The 20,407-nt window shown below is 40.7% G+C and overlaps 1 protein-coding gene across 26 annotated transcripts in view; it reads right to left on the bottom strand.

Annotated features, from left to right (window-relative positions):
- ARVCF (ARVCF delta catenin family member) overlaps window positions 1-20,407 on the bottom strand; it is a 241,395-nt gene that overhangs the window by 155,299 nt on the left and 65,689 nt on the right. For 18 of the 26 annotated variants that reach the window (XM_065033019.1, XM_065033020.1, XM_065033024.1 and 15 more), the window contains one exon: window positions 16,896-16,960. Coding sequence is in view for 7 of the 26 variants with exons in the window: in XM_065033011.1 (XP_064889083.1) it covers window positions 3,966-4,181 (216 nt within the window). In the remaining 19 variants the exon portion in view is untranslated. Of the gene's footprint in view, window positions 1-3,965; window positions 4,204-8,682; window positions 8,785-16,895; window positions 16,961-20,407 lie in introns of all 26 variants that reach the window. The other 8 variants (XM_065033011.1, XM_065033014.1, XM_065033013.1 and 5 more) reach the window with 2 other exon arrangements.

Here is a 20,407-nt window from a genome sequence, read left to right as displayed (position 1 = left end):
ACTAGAACTGAGTTAACTTAGAGTTGCCATCATAGGTCTCCTGGACCATGTTGTTTACAGGCAGAACTGTAGAAAACATCCCATAAACCCTATAGCCATTGTTCAGTCACTATTTACTCCTTGTCAGCATTTACCAATTCTGTGGCATCAGGACCACAACGAAGGTTCTTTCATATGGGAACTACTGTATGATGTGTAAAAAGTTTTCCATAAAGTACAGCAGAATAACACTTGCAACAACACCACCAATTTAAACAAAAATAGCATTGAAGAAAAAAAATGCACAGAATGAATTTAGGCTGATAGGCTTCTTTTAATAAAAAGCTTTGTAAAAAGCACGTGGGAGTATCTATATCTATATTATACTAACATATATACATGCACACAATCTTCATTTTGGGTTTGATCTATTCCAATAACTCCTTAGCCAAATGTACCAGATAATATATCTAAAAGAGCAAATGTATAAACACACCAACAAACCCACCTTAGAGAAACTAAAATAATGGAAATAACAGTTAAATGAAATAAGTTTTTCATTATCGGATGATTTTGTCAATGCAAAGTCTTTTTAGATGAACTTATGTTAATTCTTGCAAGCGTAAGAGTCAATCTGGTAAATTAAACTCTGCACCAGGTGCCAGGGGCTGATTTCTGGGGAGATGTGGCAACTCCTACAGCTTTTCTACCTGTCCGAAGGGGGACACCACCTGCCTTCTGTGTAAAGGGAGCCCCTTCCAAATCCCTATAGGTCACTGCAAAGATCATCTGAAGTCAAAGTATTGTTACAGTGTATTTGCTGGCAAAACAGGTTTATCGAATGCTGTACTATATTTTGGCTATGAAACATTAACAGGAATGGAATTGTCAGTGTGTACCAATGAGGAAACAATCTTTGAATGCTAACACTGTTGTTGAGCTCCCCAGCTGATCAGACTTGACAGAGCTTCTCTGAAACGCATGGAGCCAGGCCAACTCAAACCAGCTCAGGATATGGCCTTGTGTTTAATCAGTTTCACATGTCTGATGCCTTAATAAAAGTTTAAAATAAGAAAAAAAGATCATATTCTTCATTATTAAAAAGTTATGCTCTGAATGGTTGGCTCTGCAGCAATAACACTGCAGCTTTGTGCATTCAGCCCACTGGAGTACAAACCCTACACGTGCGCTTTCAGAGCTTCTCCCCGTCCTTCAGCGCCCACTGTGAAGAGCAGCAGAAGGCGCATTCGAAAAGTGAAACAGAACCAGGCAGATTAAACTAAACACCTCACACATGAGGAGCGGTAAGATTTATCAAGCTTGGACAAACATTCTTAACCAGATACTTGAACATGTAGAAGACGCATGATAGGTGCCACTCATCAGTGACTTAGAAGCTTAGATGACTATTTAATTATCATTAAAGAACAAATGTCAGCTATTTCTAATTAATTCCTGAACAAACCATTAATGACCTGTTTAGATTGTCTAAGGAATCAACTTCTCCTATTAATAACAACTTTAAGATACATTTTAGAAAAATCTGCCACGCTTTCTTAATGTAAAATTAAGAGGTCTAGGCGCACTTTTTTTGGCAATTACAGCACATCCCTGACCCCATTTGCAGATCCAATTATCACTTGTCAGGGGCCAAAAACCACAATGCCATATACGCTCCCAGTAATGTCAACCAGTGCACCACAGCTCACAGGGTCCATTCGAGTGTTCTCAATTCACGCTGAACAGGCAGAACTCACCAATGATGAAGGAAGTGGCTAAATGGGCTGCCAAGGCCAAGGAGCTATTGCTACCAATGGAGTAGCAAGTTGGTATTAAAAATTAATAAATAAATAAAAATTCCCAGATTTAATTAATTAGAATCAGTATCTGCAAAAGAGCTTGATTTTGTCTTTTGAGGACTTCGGAAAACTGTTACAATTCTGGCAAATTGCCTATATACTATTTGTCCTTTTAAACATACATACATATATATATACATATATATATATATATATATATAATTTAATTTTTTTTAAGCATTTAGTTTTCTTTACCAAGGAGGGAGTTTGGAAGCATATATTACAAAAAAGTACTGAGACACTCTGTTAGCAAAGGCCTGACAATACACATTTCCCTAACAGATCCCTTTAACAGACTCCACTTTGACAATCAAACAACATGGAAAACTGAAGCCTGGTTGTGGAAATCATTAAAGATTATTTGCCATTCTCATAAAACCGAACTAAGCCTCATTTTTGCCCAAATTCTTCTCAAAACAACTATATTACATATACTCACCCAAGCAACTTCCATATGGAAAAGCTACAACTTATTTTGTGTTATTACTTATAACAAAAGGTTGAATGGGTGATAAGCAGAAATCAGACAGTGCTCACTGAAACAGCTTCAGAGACTGTTGCATTTCACTATAGTGCATGAACAATCCTTATAGGCAGCAGAGTATAGAGTGACTTTTGCTTTGTGTACTCTTTAACAATGAAATGTAATATATAATAGTAAAGATGAAATCATCATATATTCTGCATAACACTGAATGTACAGCTTTCAACCTTCATTTAAACACTATTTAATTAATTCTAGTAAGGCAGGGAAGAATTTGGCCCTCAGTACATTTAATGAAAATTCACACAAATAATCTTATATTAATTCTTAACTGTGCATATTTAGCTAATCAACCATTCTATTTCATATACAAGCTACTCTAAAAACCTCAGCACTAATTATTTATGAACTAAAGCTCCTCTCACCCAGTGGCAATGAGCTGAGGGGCTGTTTCTCCATAAGAGTCACGTAGGCCCCAATTCCAAGTTTTCTTGGAAGTGGTTAGACCTTAAGCCATAGCACTGCAGAAAACTCATGCTTCATCAGTTTTGTGGATAAGGAATTTCATTCTGGAGCTGTTCATCAGGCATTTTGTCAAAGTCACTCAGAGGAAGTGAAGGTGAACTTGTCCTTTTTGTCTCCAACAAGTGTGTAAGCACATCTGCCCAGCCCCGCTGCTGGGCGCGGGGATCACAACCCACAGCTCCGACCAGCGCCATCGTGCTCTGAGCCCAACCCGCGCAGGCTGCTCCTTTACGTCAAGCCCCATATTCAAGCATCTACACGTACAGAAACACGGCAGCTGTTAATAGCAAAGCTGCGCTAACGTAATATAATGTAAATCTGCCTGAGTACAGCTCAATGCAGGTATAATTGTAAAACAGTCTGGTATAATGGGAAAATAACTTTTAGAATCCCTACAGCCCAGAGTTTCTCTCTGAATGGAACAATGTTTTCTTAGGAAACAGACCTTCACAAATGGTACTATTGCTTCTGCATGACTTACCTTGCATGGCAGAGCGATTTGCTAGCTTAAATGATTTAGAGATGCAAGTAGTTTATCACTGCACATTTAAACAGTTAAAGAACACATATCAAGCAAAACAATGTTTGGAAATCTAAGGCTACCACAAAGCCAGTTTGCATCATTCAAATAAAGTATATCAATTCAATAAACATGAGAAACAAATTATGAAGCCCTTCCTAACTCAAACAAAAAGACTTTGCAGGAGGGAAATCCCCGCTTTTCATGCTGTTCCCTCTATTCAAAGTCCAACTATTTCTAATGGAAATTTTGTTTGCTATGGAGATTGCGACTCAGCCTTGTTTTTCAATCACCAGCACATCACCATACTTGCAGCAAGCACGCAGATTTAGAGGGTGTGAAGATCTCTTCTAAGGTTTAATGCTCAAGGATGCATGTGCTTTTAGAAGTATCCCATGAGGAACTAAGAGCAACTTGTAAGCCAAGGCTCTGAAGCCTGAGCTCCCAAACTGATCAATGAAGCAATCCGACCACGGGATGTCAGCACACAAGCTATGAAATGAAATGCTGACGACAAACGAGATGCACCCGGCTTTCGGGAATGGGAAATTCTGGCAGAGGTGAACTCTAGCGAGAGGTGAAACGGGCAGGTCGTTACCTGCAGAACCAGCTGCTGCCAGGCGGTTGCCAGGGGCTGACCATTGCCAATGTTGCAAATGCTCATTCGCTCTGCGGGCTGCTGGGCACGCTCAAGCTGCAAGGAGACATTGCGCCGCTCCTCCTCGAGTGCGCGGGTCAGCCGCTCGAATCGAGCTTCTTGCTCCTTAACAGACGCTAAAATGCTGGCGGCAGACCTGATATCATAGTCATCCATGACTGTTTCCAAATGCTCCTGCCTGTTAATTGACCGGGGCAAATGGAGAGGGTTAGGTAGAGGGGTGGGGAGGGCACAGGTCAGAGGTTAAGAATAGAAATGCACATTGTTAGTCACCCTACTAAAATACTGGTCACCTTAAGTAGCAAACTGCACTGCTCTTTGAAAAGACTTCCTTTCCATCTATTGATTTGATTTTACATTAAAAGTAATTAATCCAAGGCTTCCCTCTTTAAAAATGAAAAAAAAAAAAAAATAAAACAACCCACACATGCTCACTTTTGAGAGAATTTAGATTTAATTCCTTTGATCTTTTTGCTAAAATTGCTCTGACAGGGGTCTTCATCCCTCTTGCAAAGCTAATTTCACTGTGCAAATAATAAAGTACTTAAAAGAACTGTATTAAAAAATGTATGGCTTTGGGGGGGATGAGGAACAGACCCTTTATCCTGCACACACCTGGAAGTTTTGTCTTTAACAGAAGTAACAGAAACATTTTTAAAGACAGAATCTTCATGGTACAAGAAAACAGTTGTGTCCATTTTTTCCAAGTGAATCGAACAGCTCCCCTCCCGTCCCCCCCCAATTATAGGAGTACACTGTAAAATGGAAAATATTTCTACATGCAGATAGTGCAATTGCAGTTGAAATGTGCTTGATGATTCCAGCATGGTAGCCAATGAAACAGTCCTGCATGCAGCTGTTCACTAATAACGCAAATGAAAAAGCCAAAAGCAAACAACCTCATGGAAGACACACAGGACTGATTGTCTATCGGTGCAGGAAAAAGAACTCAGAAACCAGCTAGATGGGATATATATTTTCTGCCTTATGTCCTCTCTAGTAGGGTTATAAAGTATTCTATTTCAAACCCTATCTCCATCTGTATGGTGCATGCAGCAAAAATCCCCACTGATTCCACAGATCTGTCATGTGAATATCACTTAACGTGTTTTCCTAAGAGTATAAAATCAGCATAACATAAGCTTAAAAGGTGGCTTCAACAGAACCGTTTCTAAGCGAAACAGCTAGTTTCCTACTGTTTACTCCTCGATTACTCACAACCTCTGAGGAGCACAGACGCAGACTTTTCTCCAGCTCCTGCAATTCAAGAACAGTTCATATTCTGCGCTAAGAGTTAAGTCCCTAGAAATTGTCCCTTGATGTGCAAATTGGGAGTGACACTCCCTGCTGCCAGACATTCTTTGCTTCCCATCTATCAACAGGGATTTCCATAAGCACTGGCGGTACCAAACCCTGGGCTCCTGAAGCTTTGCATTTCATCCCTCGGTGCCTTCAGATGACACACGCTCAACTGAGGCTTTTTCCATCACTGTTACATTTATCAGGTCTCTCTCCTGTAGCTGATGATAACGAGGCCATATACTGTTATGTTCCCAGAAGAGGGGTGTTAGTAGATATTAAGCTGCCTGTTTTCACACAGAAACTCGTAAATAGGCCTGAGGTCTCCCTGCTTTTGTTGAACGTGGTTGAAGTCACCCAAGGCATCTAGAAGATGCCAAGGCAGAAGTAACAGACCCAAACCCAATGACATACACCTTCACTTCAAGGGAAATAATGTGCCAGTAGCCCTGTGGTTCATTGTTAACTCCTGGGGAGTTGCTTTTGAAAAGAACTGGGGTGATAAGAAATCACATTGGAAACAGTATCAAGATTACCATGTAGTAATCTCATAATGTTTATCTAGAGCCATGATTTCAGAGCAGTAAGCAGAAGTGACTTTTCTCATTGACGCGTTGATTTAACTGTAACTGAGATTCTGACAGAAAACCAAAAACCACCAAAGGGTTTTCCAGATGTCGCAAACCAGTCAAACGCAGACCAAGCTGTCGACCTCAGAGACCTTCCACTCTGAACCTTGTTTTGCTCGATTATTGAAAGTCTATAAAACCTTCAGGGAGTGCATGGTTTCTGCAAAGGAGAATCACAACCATCTCAACAGTCTGGCTCCCGGGAAGCCCATACAAGGCCGGACAGGACTGCGTGACTCACCTGCTACATCCCAGCGTGGTTTAGCCCTGGCACAGCTCCACGCAGACACAGCCAGGCCTTCCGGACCTAAGCTGCCTCATGTGCAGCCGCATGTTTCTGCTTTTGTGCCTCCCTGCCTGGCACAGATGGAGACAGCCCGGTCTGCTGCCTGCAGACACGCTCGGAGACTCCCGAGAGCGAGCGTGAAAGAAGTGGGACTTCACAGACACGGGCACTAGTCGTGTTTGGGGAAAAACATACACTGGGGGGTGGGGAGGCATTTCTAGCTATATATTCTTAAAGGCAGCTACCTGGTTGCTGATTATCACTGCCCTTGTGCTAGAGCACAGGAACAGCCTGAATGACACAGAGACCCAAATACACCTCAGATCAGGGGATGCTCCAAGCCCAAGGAAAAATAAAAAATTAAAAATAATAAAGAGTCAGAATGGTCCAAAGGTGAAAGCATGGAGACAGGCTCCTCAGAGGCGCTGCAGGGCAGGACGCAGCTTTCCTCAATGGCTCCTCGCAGTGGCCCATGCTTTCAGCTGATTCATTGTCTGCGGCTCAACCAGCTCCTTCTCACATGCCACTATGTTATAACACAGTCTTTGTCTTTTGGGGAACAAAGAGACTGGATACTTCCATGGACTAACTTCAAAAAGTTAATCACGTAGCGATGTAGGAAGAAGATGACAAGATGCAAACTACAGTGACAAAATTTAGAAAAACAGGTTCCCTATAGAACATATAATGCAATCTTCTGTTTTAAGGAAAAGCATTACCAGTAGCATCATCAAAAAATAAAACCAAGAAGCACCTCCTCTAATACGGACTCTGAAGCAGGAACAGCTTTAATAATAGAAGTCACATTGATGGCTGAGCTGGTGTGTAACTTTCAAGTCACATTCTGAGAATGTGATAACAATCCCATTCAGAAAATCCTTAATGAGCTATAAGCACTTGATGCCACACAAGAGAGAACCTAGAAAATGTGGGTTCTGTAAATGGTGCAAATCTCCAGAGAGCTACAGAGATCTCCATGCAGAAAATATAACGTTAACCTCGTTACAGCCATAAATATTGTGCTTCTTTTCTCTGTGCAAAGAAAAACACGGGCAGAAAATAAACTGTATAAATTTTCAGATGTACAATTAGTGGCCATAAAAACCCTAATTGCTATGCAGAAACAGCAGCAGGACCAATAACTGCCTTTTAAGAACTGTTGGACAAAGACAGACTTCTGCATTTCAAATGTTTTATTAGCAGATAAATACTCGCTTGCTGTTGATTGCACTCCCAATTATTTACCCAGGGTTTCAACAATTTACATTATCAGCAGTCTAGACTGGAGGAGAAAAATAAAAGTACTGACTCATGAGTTAGTTACTCAGGCTGCCACTTGCAATTTGCTACCATTTGTAAATAAATTAAAGTGCATTGAAAAGGGTACAAATAAATGAAAATATTAGACCTGTAGCAGCCAGGTAAAGATTATTCCTTAGGCTGCACTTCCAAACACAGCAAACACTTGCCTACAGAGTGTCAAAGGCTACGCTGACAGCAGCAAATCTCTCTCCTGCCTACGTGACTCTAAATATATTAGTGTTGCATTAGAGCAAAGTAAGCGGATCTGTTTTTTCTGACTGTTCATATGAAAAACTAATGCATCAAAACGCCTCCTGTAAGTCAATACAGCTTAAGTGCTCAATAGGGATGAAAATCACCCCTGTGCAAAAAGCCAAAAAGGGGGTTCTACACACTGCTAACGCCCCAGCTGATGCCCAAGTTTGAAGGCTCTTTGGAAACACGGACGTGCCTTGGGTCACTTGGTACTCGGCCAAAAACGTGAGTTGACTCTGCACACTAATTTTGCTAATATAGGATGTAGCTGATAGTCAAGAGTTTGTAAAGAACCCTTGAAATTAAAGGGGGGGAAGTTCCATGAGATGAGCATCTAAATCCTAACAGTCATGGAGAACCTTAAACCCCCTACACTTTTCCAAGTATTCTGCCCGCCTAAGGCAATCAATGACTGCGCTGTGTTTGAGGAGGGCAGCGCCCCCCAGTTCGCTGCCATTCGTGGCAGAGGCTTCTCTTGGTGCAAGGGGACGTGGCTCTCGGGGCACACAGGGGGCTTCTCGGGTCCAACAGTCTGAACACTGGGCATGGCTGTCCCACTACTGCTCTCTGCCCACCCAATTCAAGCCCACCAGGTCCTGCTGACAAGAAATGATGGTGCAGTGAGCAACAAGAAGCTTGTACATACAACTGTAGGAGCAAAAATGAAAGCCTGTGGGCATGCATGGAAACGGTAGCAATGCACTTCTGCAAGGAAGAAAATCATCAGAATAAAAGCAAAAATGGGGCTTGAATCTATGGAACTGAAGTGTAAAGCATGCTAATTATATTTTCACCCTGAAGCGCCACAAGAGATGAGCAGCATTAAATGACCGTTGTCCCCCACGCGGTACTGGAAAGCATGCCGAGAAAACCAAGCGATACACACCGAGTGGGTTACCGGGCTCTGAGCGTCAGAGCTGCTGGGACATCACCCACTAAGACTAGAGAAGTACAGACAAAGCAGGAGAGCAGCCTCAAGCAGAACCAGCTACGAGAGAGAGGAAAGAGAAGAGAGTTAGTTAATAAGGTATTACAGCTTCTTCTGTACACAGTCATCTTCCCAGCTTCTCCTTACTATGTTGTATAAAATACTTATTATACTGTTTTCCTCCTAACTTGGAGGAAAAAGAAACAATATTCAGAGAAGAAAATCCTAAAACAAAAAAAAAACCCTGACCTGGTTAATTTGATTTGTTATCAATCATCAACACTTGCACGTTTATGTGAGACTTACTGCTGTGTTCTAAATCAAGGAAAACTCTGGACTAGAATGAGGATTTTGAATGCTACAAAACTGGATATTGTAGCCAAACATCTTACAAACACAGAAACCTAACATGACACTCTGAGAAATGAGAATAACTATATAGGCACGAGACTTCAGGCCCCATGTGTGATGAATGAGCCCCCAGATGGCTCTAGATGGTTTCACAGGTACCTGTCAGAGCGGGCAGAGTCATTGCTGGCAGATGCACAACAGCTCCCAGCCACTCAGTTCTACCTGTCTGTGATCTAATCCTACCCAAAAGCCAAGCCAAAGAAGTTTTTGGGATATTAGGTTGTCCATGTAGCTTTGTAAATCTCTGATCTGTTTTGTCTTAAAACATTTAGCACCAAAACTTCTCTGGGTCAGCGACTGCAAATTTAGTACCTGTTTTTGCTGGAAAATGTACAGAACAGAACCCATTTCGCAAAGGCATGGTTCTGTAAAGCAGCATATCCAGTTTTCAGCTACCACCACATCAAAAATGCTGCAACCACATGGCATGAAATGCAGAGCCAGTACAAACTTAATTTGCTTTAGAACATTTTCAGAGAGTAATTTTGCCCCAGCAGATTTTATGCTTGACCAGGTACTGTCTGCCTTCCTGAAGCCAGCATAAACACCATTTCTTGTGTTTCAGCCAAATTACCAGAAATGTGATCCTTTCTTTGCATGGATCCAATCTCAAGGGGCATGGAAATATCATACAAAAATACTCGTTTTTCTTAAACTAACAGAAGTAAATTGTATGCTCAAAACTCACTGGATACAGTGAAACCATGCAAAGATATGCCCCAAGATAGAAGCCGGGAGGCAGAGCGAGAGAAAGACTAATTCTAAAGTAAATGACCAGAAGGCATAAATTAAGCATAATTCAGTTTCTACAGAAAATAAGAGCAACAATTTGCAAAACAAAATATAGTTGTATTTAACACATCACAAATTCTAGATAAACTGCTTCTCAGACCTTATGGCAAAATCTGTCTTGAGCTGGGCTCCTCTTCTTGCCGCTCTGGTTGACTGAGCTCTAATTTGACCCTTATGTGACAATCTCCACCAATGAATAGCAATGAGGAGTTCACAAAGAAACCTATTTCAATATAGTTCTCTCATAGGCACAGGCAGACATACTGTGTTGGTGTCAAAAGAAACAAAAAAAGGCTGGTTGGGGTTTTTTGTTCCTTTGGACAGAGGCGGCCTGTGAAACAAGGAGAAAACTGGGGAAGAACAAGCGCAGCGGAAACGCTCCCAGGGAAACTCCTGCAGAAGGCACCGTGGATATCAGGGACACGGTGGTGAACCAGCAGCTCCCCAGTTCTGCTAATGCAGAAAAAGCATCCATGTGGAATATTTGAGGTTTTGCACCAGTATGAAATTTCATCCGATCATCCAGCAGGAATTATTTTGTGGAAATAAGTAAATTCTGCAAATAAATCTGCAGAAGATCATACTATGATCTGGGTTTGGCAACGCCAACAAAAGAATCCAGACATGCACACATCTTGTATGTGCAACACAGTTCCAACACCATTCTCTGTAGAGCTGGCTCTGGTCAATAGTACCATAGCATCTCCAATCCTACCATAACGGTTCCCAGTCCATCTAAAAAAGATACAGTTCTCAGCAAAAACAAATTCAGCTTTTCTCATATCTCATACAATCTCTCTCATGGATGAATCGGTGCATGTTTAAATGAGAGCAGTCATCTTTCCACAGCTTCCCTTTGGTGGCGGTTCCTCACTTCAGCGGTTTGCTACTAGGAATTTCGTGGGTTCTCCTTCCAAGATGTCATGCAGTGTTTTCAGGGATTAGTGATACCGAGTGCCTACATGGCTTTTAATTACACTGAAGCACTATTTCCCTAATGAGATACATTTCAACTGCTATACTGCACTCCCAAATGGAAAGGAAAATAAATTAGAGCAATACAGAACACCTTTATAACAACTGCATACATATAATAGTATAAATAACTCAGTCATGCATCAAACTTCAAATTGAAATATTTTTACAGGGGCAATTTTTAAAGTAAATGTTTTAGCCTATGACCAGTTTTATCCAATGTAAATTCCATTTCTCCTTGAAATGTATCACTTATAAAGCAGAAGAGTGGAACAGCACTTTTCCGCAGCAAGGCTCCTGCTCGCCACAGCCTAAGAGCTTGACTGCACTCCAGTCACAGGGCGCTCGTTACACCACATTCCCTTCAAAGATCACTGTTTGTGTTAATTAAGCATAAAACAGTGCAAAGTGACATCACGTTACCCCACACCTCCTAAGTGTCCACACTAAGGTTTAACGGGGTATGTGATAGTCTATAAATTCACACTGTGCACTGTAAATTCTCTGCATAAACAAACACTCCCCATATATTTTGAAATGAGCGGAATATTTTTTTTTTAAATCTTGTAAATATTAAAAGACCAAACAATGTAGAGATGGCTGAATTCTGACTTCAGTACGTCTGCTGAATTTGAACTTGACAGCTAAAAATCCTTTGCTATTGTTCTGTCTCAATAAGTGTTAATTCTGTCAACTCAGCCACAACCATGAAATATTAGCATCATTAATACTTCATTCCCTACACAAAGAGAATCACTGTTTTATACAACTTAATTTCTGTTTACCTACTTTAGTTGGGTAGCGCTTGAGACAGCACTTCCCTCCCATAACAACAAGCCAAGTCTGAAGTAACCAGCTGAGCTGAATGATGTGCACAAATCTCATGGGAAATTCAGAATATTTTGATGATTTCAGCAGTTCCTTTTGCTTAATACTGTACATTATAATGAACAAGCCTTTGTTTACATATACCCAGAAACTTTTATATTTTCCTTTACATTTTTCATTACATTACATTTTTCATTCATAGAAATAAAATGCATCTTGGAAGTTAAAGCAAGAATGAACAATATCATGCTTTGCCATTTCTTTTGGAATATGAACAGTGAATTTGCTACTTCTCAAACCTCTGACACCTTTTCTTCTGCCTTGGAACTTTCCGAACACGATTGCTACCAGCCTGATTAGTTGATAGGCCCATCAGTTTAACAGCCCAGAACACATGTCGGTGCATCCTGAAGTTGCAGCATGTCATTGATTTTTCAAAGGTCTCCCCCATTGAAATCAATATGGAGTTCTACTTGAAAATGGATTACACTTTGTGGTCCCTTTCTGATTCATGTATATTCAGGCTTCTAAGTATTCTCAGACCCATTTGAGCAGAAGCTGCATCATCAATGGAGCTTCACCACTTGCGCTGACCCCAATCTGATTCTCACTGACTTCAACAGACGCTTCAGCTGTGAGCAAAACAATCTGTGCAAACTTCTATCAAGTCGAAAATTCCACTATAACCATTTTACTAGAATACTGTCTTCCAAGCAGATAGAAAAAGCAAAACAAAACCAAAGCCCAACACTAACCTTAAGAAGTGCATCTTAGTGACTGCTGGATAGGATCAGGCATTACATGAAGTATCAAGGAATTGTTGTAAGGATGGGCCAGGTCTCAGCTCATTTTCAACAGAAATACCTCCTGGCTGCGGCAGCTGCCTCGTAGGCACAGCCACCAAAAATCAATACATCTATTCTTAGAACAGGGCTATTTTAATGAGAAAAAGATCAAAAGCAGCATAGTTCAGAACTTCACTCCCTAGTTCTTTCCCTAGTATTTTAAAGCTTGGCTTCATTACTATCCAATCCAATTTGGGCACAAATAAACCAATCGCATCAAGAAACTGCTATAACCTTTTGCAATTACTTCCACAGAATACTTGAGATATTTCACTAAGCAATATACAACTGTCCTCATTTACCTTGGCTTCTAAATATTTTGAGTTTTGGTAAAAGGGCTTCCATTTGAAGAGAAAATAACGAAGAGGAATGCAGTCTGAAACTGGCTGTACATGGGGAACTGCAGCTCAGAACAGCCACACATTTACAAGCATTAAATCTCCATTTCACAAAATGCAGGAGCAAGAGAGTCAGTGGGGAGGCAGCGATTTCCATCACCAGACCAGTTTCTCATTGGCAAAATGGAATAACTGAAATATTACAGCAAAGCTGGAAAATCCTGCAGATGGTCATAATCATTCCTTCATAAATGATATTATTGTGCTATCGTCTAACAGATAAAATACACAACGCAACGGCAAGTAGCAAAGATCAGGTCAGCCCTGCAGTGGGGCAGACCAACAACCTGCTCCATCTATTCCAGATCCCACGGTAGCGGCGTCAGAACACGGTGTATTCAAACCAACTGCCATTACTTAGAAAATGGTCATTTCGCTATAGTTTGAGAGGAAAAAATCCAACTGTGACCCCGCAGAACAGTGTATGTTTAAGCTCAGCAACAGATGTGTCAAATGACTTATCCCAACCACGAGGAGTTAATTGATGCTATAAATAGTACTCTGCGGAAAAAAAAAAGAAATCCACTTAATTCTTGTATCCAGAGCACACAGTCTTGCTTTGCTTATCAGTGAAACTATTTTCCTTTAAAGAAGCAGGCTGGGGTGTTTTACATGTAGATTAACACAGAGAGATAATTTGATTTCAGGCTATTGAGACAGTTCTTTCCTTTTATGTTTCAGAAGAACACGGCTGCATGCAGCTAAATGAGATCCATAGATTACAGTAGAGGAAAGGCTCATAAAACCGCACAGCTACATTCCTGGTAATAACAAATGGGTTTTAATTCTAGGGCTCCAATCTCAGGGTTTATGAGGGCATTTCCAATTACTACTTTTAAGATTAATGCAAATAAATGCATCAAAAGGAAACACATCTTTTAACCCATCTGAATTAAATGCTTAATATCTCCCATAGCATTGTACAGCAATAAACAAACTGGCATTGCTAGGGAAAAAAGAAGAGTCACAGTTGTGAGTTGTTCAGAGCAAACATCTTCCCTCTGGTTTTCTTATTGTTTGCAGGAGAGAGAAGAAAAATAAAACCAAAAAACCCCAAAACAAACCACACACAACCACAAACCAACAAACAATCCCACCTCTCCTGTTTTTCTAACCATGTGTCTTGTTTAACTTCCACATCCATACCTAGTGCGCTGTGTGGCTGCTCTATTGGTCCACCAGGGAACTGGAAACAGTAGTATACACAGTGTCACTATTCACCTTTAATTCTTGAAGCTACTAAATCAAATGAATTTTATTAGCTGCTTACCAACCAATCCTACTGCATCGCTCTCCCATATTTCAACCTCATTAAAAACAACCCGATTTCGACCTTACATTGCTTTAAACCAGGAACAGTATCAATGAAGAGGAGATTAAAGGAAGACAAAAAGAGGGAAGAACGAGCACGAGGCCCACGAGCTCTAATTCTCTCCAGTAACATCTGTCTCATTCTAAATCAAGCCTTTTTTTCACCAAGCTAAATTTGGAAGTCTGAGGCACTAAGTAAACCCACTCTGTGGGACCAAAGCTGTAGATCGGCTTCTGCAATGGTACGGGCAGACGCCGAGATGGCAGCGATAGACCCTTCACTGTTTCGGCATCTGTAAATGTAAAACCCAATCCAAGTTTGTGTTGATTAACACGACAGCTTTTTTGTGTTACAAGGCAAATGCATTTGAGAACTAATAAATAATATCTGAGCAAAATAAAAGTATTTAGCTCATCTGATGTCTTGAGTAATCATGCAGTTCATGCATAAACATATAAAGGCAGGAAAAACAGATACGTTTTAATGACAGTCTCGGAGAGACTCATCATTCCATATGATGGATTCTGGCACACAACATCTCTCTAACGTTGCCAACAGAACGGTCTTTGTCACACACTGCAGAACGTCCAGCTCCATGGCGGCGCTGCCTGCTGGAGGGGCAGGAACGTCACAACTGCCACCTTACCCTCTGTTTTCAGGTGCGAGACGCGGCTGAATCTTCAAAGCAGATATATTTAACACTCAGAAGTATTTTCTGTTACACAGAATCACAGAATGGTGTGGTCGGAAGGGACCTCTGGAGATCATCCAGCCCAACCCACCTGCTAAAGCAGGTTCACCAGAGCAGATCGCACAGGAATGTGTCCAGGCGGGTTTGAATGTCTCCAGAGAAGGAGACTGTTCTATTAGCCAAGCATATTGGTGTCTTTAGGGTTAACCTGACAGTCAAAATAGCCCTCAGAGAATAATGTTCAAGACGTGCCTTGTTCATATCCCTGGGTAAATCAAGATGCCATAGTAACCACATTGATTAGTCCAGACTCAAGTGTTCTTTACTCATTTAGATCTTCACTTGCATGAAACAGCAACGCAGTGCTGTGCTTAGTCTGTGAAGTGTTACATCCATATATTTGTCAAAAATTATTTTTATTACATCACTGCAAGTAGAAATTTTCACAACTAGGATCTCAATGCTTTTTGTAGCTTATATTGGCCCATCAATAATATTTCTTCTTTCCAGGAATGCACTTATCACTAGTACCTGACTACAGCTGTTTGGAAGCAGAAATATTTCTCCTAAATCACTGAAAATCTGTCCCAAGAACCAACTTTCCATTCCAACGTCCCTTTTTAACAACGATTCCACTGATAACTGTGCTGAGTGGGAAAAATAATAACTTTGCTTTAACTGTTGAGTCACTTCAAATGTTTAAAACAAATGAAAATCCTGCACTGTACCAATAAGAATATATTCCAGCAATAATAAACACTTTAAATTCATTTCATTAAGACTATATAAGTAACAGAGGTAAGCAGCAAACGATTCAGACAGTACTATGTAAACTCTGACAATCCTTCATACAAACAGCCTTGAAACTTTAAATGGGGTATATACACTTTCAGTTTTGACGTATACAAAAGGGACAATGTTTAATCTAAAAATAATCAAACGAAAATGGAAAGAACTTTATAAAAATCAGTATCATGATACCTGTTATTCAGAGGATTACTTTAAAAAAAATGCTTGGCTAGAACTACAGTCCACCTACACAGAGAAAACAAAGCAGTACACAGAAAGGAGCAATATTTCAGGAAAACAAACAGCAGAGTACTTAGATATTTAATTCTGTTATTCACCACCAGGCCCCCAGATCTAAACCAGACACACTGCAGGACTGAGGTGAATTCACAGCAGCTGAACATGTCTGTGGTCACCCTCAAAGCAACCGAAGGACCGGCCTCTTGGTCTCAGGAAAGGCTGAGACACGGTTGGCATGAAGGGGATGGAGAGAGGAAGACGCGTCTTAAGAGCAGGACCCTGACTGCGGGGAGATGGGACACAAGGCACAACCCCGGCCCTTCACGGAGCTCCTTCAGGTGCAAAAACACCCCAGGAAAGCAGGAGCACGAGCTGGGCAGGGGGTAGGAGCGAATGCTGGGAGCGCGCCTGCTGGACACGTGGCTGCGGGAGGAGTTCACACAGCCAGACACATTCCCTGCGCTGCCAAATGTGAAAATCAAACTAAATGATCTTCATGGTAGAAGAGGGAGGGAAATATGGATTAGAAATGGTGTGAAGTCACAAAAGAGAAAACTGTCATCCCCATTTTCCTCAGCAACCACTTGAACTTTAGCCTGGCCAGTGCCTCAGCTCTCAACACAATTTAGAATTAGAGAGGTTCCTATCCCATTCCACAGTTTCAAGATTTATCAGGGGTATTTCCTTCTTTCTGCCCTTCAACCATTCTACCACTATTTTAAAACAAATTTTAGTAGGCCTTCAATAACATGCAAACTATTGAATTTCTGAGAGGTGTAAAGATAATTTTTAAAAAGGATAATTATATAAGAATACACATAATGACAAAGCAGCAAAATACTCAAAGAGATTTGGTAAACAACTGCAGAAACACAATAAAAACACAATACCTTTTATAGCGTTCCTTTCCTGTATTGGTTTAAGGTAGAAATTCTCCCTTGGTTCGATGATAATTCTGTCAGAGAAACAAAAGTAACAAAAAAGACACGGTTTATTCCATCTAGTAGAAGTAGGAAGAGGGTAGTACTTTTAAATTATTGATAACACTTAAATAATACAGTGGAAATCTATTAGTTGTATCTCCCTTTGGTATTCCTTTGTATCCCTTCTTGAGTCATGCTGGTATACAAAACAGTTCTCACTCCTGACATCTATTCCACCATCATCTGAGTCCCCAAGAAAATCCCACAGAACAGGCGTATTGAAAGTAAACTCCATAGGAAGAGCTTGCTTGGCTAACTACATATTCCAGTCCTCTCCATTTCTGTCCCAGTGCCACCCATATGTGCATATATCAAACATTTCCAGACTTAGAATTCAATCCAATATATAATTAACTCCCCATTGATTCATAGATTTAAAAGCCAAAAATGTTTCCTTCGTAAGCACACACCACAGCATTTTCAGTCATCCAGGTCTAAATACCATCTAGTGACTCTCAAAATGTCAACTGTGGCTACATAAACACACCTCATCCCATTTGACATTTTTTCTTCTAGCAGCAGGAAATAAGAGAAATTAGGGCCGAAAGACATTCGCCTTTGAAAGGCAACAGAAGGAACTCAACATTTTTCAACCTCTCATTGTTTTTGTCTGAGCTTCAGGTAGTGTTGCCATTACGGCATTTCTTATCCTAGGAATTTCTGATACAGATAACAAGCAGGATGCTTTGCCTCAGATTCCCGCTCTCCTTCTCTCTTTCTGAGACCAAGACTTCATCCTTGGACCCTTCCCCTCTTCTCCTCCTCTGGCTGGAGGGCACAGTAAGGCCAAATAAATGTATCCATGGTCAATACGGAAAACCACTTCAACCCTGCAGAGGCAAACAGATGCTAAAGCAACATTACAAATCTGTGGAGTAAGATGAGGGTTTCTTCGAAGACTCATTTCTTTTAGCTTTTGTCTCATAACAAAAGTACAACTGCCTCCTCTAAGTAGGCTAATTTTATGTATTTTATTAAAATATTTTTTATTTTTAAGGAGAAATAATTCATTATTTATGTTTAGTGTCATCAGGAGCAGACAAAAACCACTGAAAAATACTTTGCTTGGTTTTTTCCTTCCTTCTTTTCCTTCTTTTCCACCTTTATTTTTTCTTTCGGTTGATTCAGAGTCAAGACGACCAACAGCCTAAGGCGTTTGTCTTGAACTGGGAACATCCTGGGTAAGACCCAGATCCGCTATAACCTTCACGTATGTCTGTGGGCTATTTTACTCTTTTCTATCATATCATCTGGAAAGCAACTGCATTTTCCTATTTCACAAGATCTCATTAAATATATATCTAAAATACCACGAGGTATCAGGTACTACTGCCTTGTGAGCAACAGTCCCTGATGGTCTGTCTGGATTAGCTAATGCTGACAGACCAGCCTGTTCGTATCTCCACGTGGGTACAGTCCAACTGACCCTGGGAGACAAGTGTTGGTTTATTTTGGCTGATGCCAGCTAAGAGCTTGAGCCCCAAACCCTGGGCAGCCTGGAGCTCCCTGACATTTATGGCTACACTGCAAAGTCCCTTTTTCAGCCTTGGTTACTGTTCACCTGCTAACGTGACCCAGACAGGGAGGAGTGAAGAACCCACCAGCTGGGACCACATGACATTTAATAAAACACCTGTACTTCATTACAGAAATGCTGCTTCATTCCAGTGATACTTTCATCACTGATTTTAATCAAGTACCTTACAGCTCTCAGATGAGAAAGGTGGAGAAAAACCCGTAATGCCTTTTCAAATTGCTTGTTATCTCTCACTTGTAACTAATTACCCCAGTCGCACTGTTAAAGATTCTGAGCAGTTTTATGTTCACTCACCAACAAAAGAATAAAAAAAAATGAAATTAGACAATTAGTCTCTAGCTATAATAACTAATTAAGATAAATCTTTTCAGAATGAGGAACTTAACAGAACATCAAGACACTGACAACTGCAAAGTGCGTGTCAAAGTAAAGCATCTATCAGCAAACAATTTCTTGCCATTCAGCAAGATCCACAATTACATCCCAACCACCACTTTGTTCTTTTCCTACTCCAGCAAATGTAATTAGTTATTAAAACATCTTTCTAATGTGGTAAGAATGTGAGCAGTTTATGGGGCTATAGGAAAGCTTAGGGACAAATTTGGATGCTGCACCATCGCAAGCGTTCACAGTACCGACAGATGAGCATTTCTACACAAACAGCGTGATGGAAAGTCCTGTAGCAATCCATCCTACTGTTCGTTTTTCCTAACGTCTTTTTTCGCATCATCCACTAAGCCTGCACTGTGCAAGAAGCTCATACCCTCCAATTGCGTGTTTTCCTTGGCAGGGGCTTTGTCACATATAAATCACCACAAGTACAGGCAGAGCTGAATAGTTTTCTTTGAGTTGTGTTTTGCATCTGCTGTGATTTACTTTTCTTAACCAAGAAACAAGGGGGTGAGGAAAAGGAATTTTTTTTCACTAAACTCCTTCTTCTTTCACCTTATATCCCTATTTGCTAAACTGCTATTTTATTTCCCAGAGAAATGTAGGATATTCTGACTGACAACATAGTTCTGTCTTTATATGAGGTATCGGACGGCAAACGTGAGGTATGTACATTATACAGCTCAGTATATGGGTATATACTCTGTCACAACTTACATCAAAACCTATTAAACAGTCGTGGGAAGAGAGGTCTCTCCACTTAGAGATGAGATGCAAACACAGCTACCACCTACCACACCGAACAGCAACACCACACTCAGGACGAGGCTTTCCATCAAGAGCCAAACTACAAGCTGTTAGATATTCTAATATTTACACTCAATTAGCTTTAGAAATGTATTTAAAACAGCATTATTTTTGTGTTACTTATGAGCTTCAAGTTCCCTTACAAACTCCTACTCATTGTTACTTATCATGTAAATCAGCATGTTAACGTCAAGCAGCCGTTGACTAAACCAGCTCCTACAAACAGGGTTTGGACAGAGCGGTGGCAAAACGCCCGGGACGTTACAAACCCCAACAGCTCGGTCAGCGCGGTGGATCCACAGGCCGCTCCAAAGATGCTCTGCCGAACAGCACTCGCTGCCAATACATTTTATATAAATATTACAAAAGCGGTAAAGAGCCCATGCATCACTACACAGACGTATCACAGATAAGAACTGCGGCTTTTTAAAATGTCAGGACTGAAAACGTACAACAGCCTATAAAACGTTGCTCAAGTCATTACATGCTAACAGCAATATAAATCATTTACTAAGGAAACAATGGCTGAACTAACTCTGGCAAACTAGATGCACCTATTTCCTTGACTACGTTAGTGTGCTGATAAAGACATGGCATATTAAACGAAAATTTATGAGATAGAAAACTACAAAAGCCAACGTACAGTGATTCATTTCAATGTGCTATGATACAAGCAAGTGAAATT

This window comes from Columba livia, chromosome 17 (genome assembly GCF_036013475.1).
Source record: "Columba livia isolate bColLiv1 breed racing homer chromosome 17, bColLiv1.pat.W.v2, whole genome shotgun sequence".
Taxonomy (NCBI): domain Eukaryota; kingdom Metazoa; phylum Chordata; class Aves; order Columbiformes; family Columbidae; genus Columba; species Columba livia.
This window is presented reverse-complemented; position numbering and strand designations above follow the sequence as displayed.